The sequence below is a fragment of the Anneissia japonica genome, unplaced genomic scaffold, assembly GCF_011630105.1.
Source record: "Anneissia japonica isolate Jap-2015-1 unplaced genomic scaffold, ASM1163010v1 scaffold5248_len23683_cov104, whole genome shotgun sequence".
NCBI classification, from domain to species: domain Eukaryota; kingdom Metazoa; phylum Echinodermata; class Crinoidea; order Comatulida; family Comatulidae; genus Anneissia; species Anneissia japonica.
The window spans coordinates 17193-19586 of NW_022691447.1; the positions used below are offsets into that span (position 1 = coordinate 17193).

Here is a 2394-nt window from a genome sequence, read left to right on the forward strand (position 1 = left end):
GTATTATTATTATTATTATTGTTATTATTATTATTATTATTATTATTATTATTATTTATATTATTACCGGTATTATTATTATCATCATCATCATCATCATCATCATCATCATCATCATCATCATCATCATCATCATCATCATCATTATTATTATTATTATTATTATTATTATTATTATTATTATTATAGTAGTATTGGCAGAGGCCTTAGAGTATGCGATTGATACACTTTACTACATTTGGTTAATGAAACCTACAAAAAGCAAGTTCCGATGTTTTCTCGTCACTTACACTGTTGATTCTTCTCCTCTTCTAGGTGAACAGGGAGTACAGGGACCGCCCGGTCCGCCTGGCCCACCAGGTAGATTACTATTGTACTTTAATCTTTACCGATTCTTGCACAAACATTGTCATAACTGTGCGAAGTAAGTTGTTGATAGTGAGCTGCGTGGTCCAAAAGTGAAATGCATTATGAGTAGATTTCCCGCAAGATTAAACATTTATAACGGTAACGGATTTAGTCATCACAGGTCATTCCTTTCTTAAAAACAACCTCTTGATGGAGAAAGTGTACCTTTTTAGCAAGGTTTGCCTAAGCTGAAATAAGAAATATAAACAAATTGTTGGTGTGTTTTACATAATAATAGACTCTAAAATGGATTAAATAACCCTTTGAAACTCCTAAATTGTCATATTTTCGAGGGGAAGGGGGATGGGGCTACATCCCCTGGACCACTTTTAGAAAGGTTTCAGCGACGCCCGACCACGCCCACACAAATAAAGCAATAAATGAATAATGAACATAAAATCAAACTAAGGCAATTTATAGATACAGCCCATGTGTTAATGCAAACAGTGGACACGAGCTGCGCCTTCTAGATTGTATAATATTATAGGACGGCATTCTCATTTCCAGTTACACACAAAGAATATTTTGTCAATGTTAACTCATCCACTGCGCAGCTCTTACCAGACATGTACTAGTCGGTTACTAAAGATACAATCTCTACCGTCAAGGGCGTCGATCCGTTGGTTAAAAGTGGGAGGGGGACGATTTGGAAAATAAGGAAGTCTTGGGCCGGTGACCCAGGCCTCGGACGGGGCCAGACGACTTCCCAAAGCCCCGGTGGGGGTTCAGTCGCGAAGCCCCCGGACGCTCTGCCGTATATAGCATTTTATAAGTCGTATCTAATTGATTAGATAAAATCAACATGCAGTGCAATGCAATAAACATTTATTTTGACACTACATCTTCAAAATACAGAGGCGGATCCACTAATTAAAAATAGAGGGGGCCATGGAAGGGCTTTTACAGATAGAGTGTAGATCACTTAGCTCAGCCCACCATGGTTGGGACTGGGGTAAGAAAATGTACGATTATGGCACCGGAAATGACACTCTCAGACTTAAATTTTATTACAATTTTCTTTTTTTCCACTTTTAAATTTTGATAAATTTAGGGAGGGGAGGGGGCGGCTGGTCCCCTTTGAATCTTCCACTAAAATACGCATCATAAATTTCAATTTATCCTGGTAATCATAATCAAGCCTGCTTATATATTTTGTGCAAAATAACATTCATAACAAATAATGATTTATTGTCTACTGATAGCTTTTGACGTATTTGAGCCAAGAAAAACAAATAAGATAAACTTAAAGCAGTCACTCTAATTTAATCAATCAAGGGTTTTTCTTTTTCTCCTCTTCTTGAAATTCACTTGTGTGTAAGTAGTATTGCGACTCACACTATTGTGAGTGGAAATACTACTGTCTAATTTACGATAAAACTGGACTAGGGAGATAGGAAGCACATAAAACATTAGTTAGCATTTTAATTTCACAAACATAAAGGTGATTGACTTAATTTATCATTATCATGACGTCGGTCAAGGCGAGTTTGCGTCAACGTAACATCAGAATTCGTAAACTTGAGGTATCACTATTTAAATAAGTCAAAATAGATAGACCTATGCGTGTCAAAGACTGTATAATTATCGTTTAATAAGGGCTATATAAAATTCATTTTACCAATTACAATTTTCTGAAATTAGGAAAAACAGGAATCTATGTATGTAGATAATAACATTAGTATATACAGGTTTTAATTTTTTATCGTATACAAAAGGAATAAATCGTTTATAGTGGAAATTGTGCACTTTTGAGTTTGTAAAAATGTTGGCCTTCCAATTGTAACAACGTATACAATACATTGTTTTCACAATAAAGTTGACATGTCCTCCTATTTTAAAAGTGGGGGACGAGTTTAGTTGTTCTTTAGACTTGCTTTGAAAAGTTGGGTTTTAACTACAGAAGATTGATAAAAAGTTGGGGGACAATTGATATGATGTCCCCCATACTTGTGGGGGACGTGGGGATGGACGTGTCTCCCTGTCACC

General features: G+C 35.9%; 1 protein-coding gene across 1 annotated transcript in view; it reads left to right on the forward strand.

Annotated features, from left to right (window-relative positions):
• Positions 1-2394, forward strand: part of LOC117100053 (collagen alpha-1(XVII) chain-like) — a gene marked incomplete at its 3' end in the record, with an annotated part of 14718 nt that overhangs the window by 8548 nt on the left and 3776 nt on the right. The window contains exon 5 of the mRNA XM_033239601.1: positions 316-360. Within this exon, the coding sequence (XP_033095492.1) occupies positions 316-360 (45 nt within the window). The remainder of the gene's footprint in view (positions 1-315; positions 361-2394) is intronic.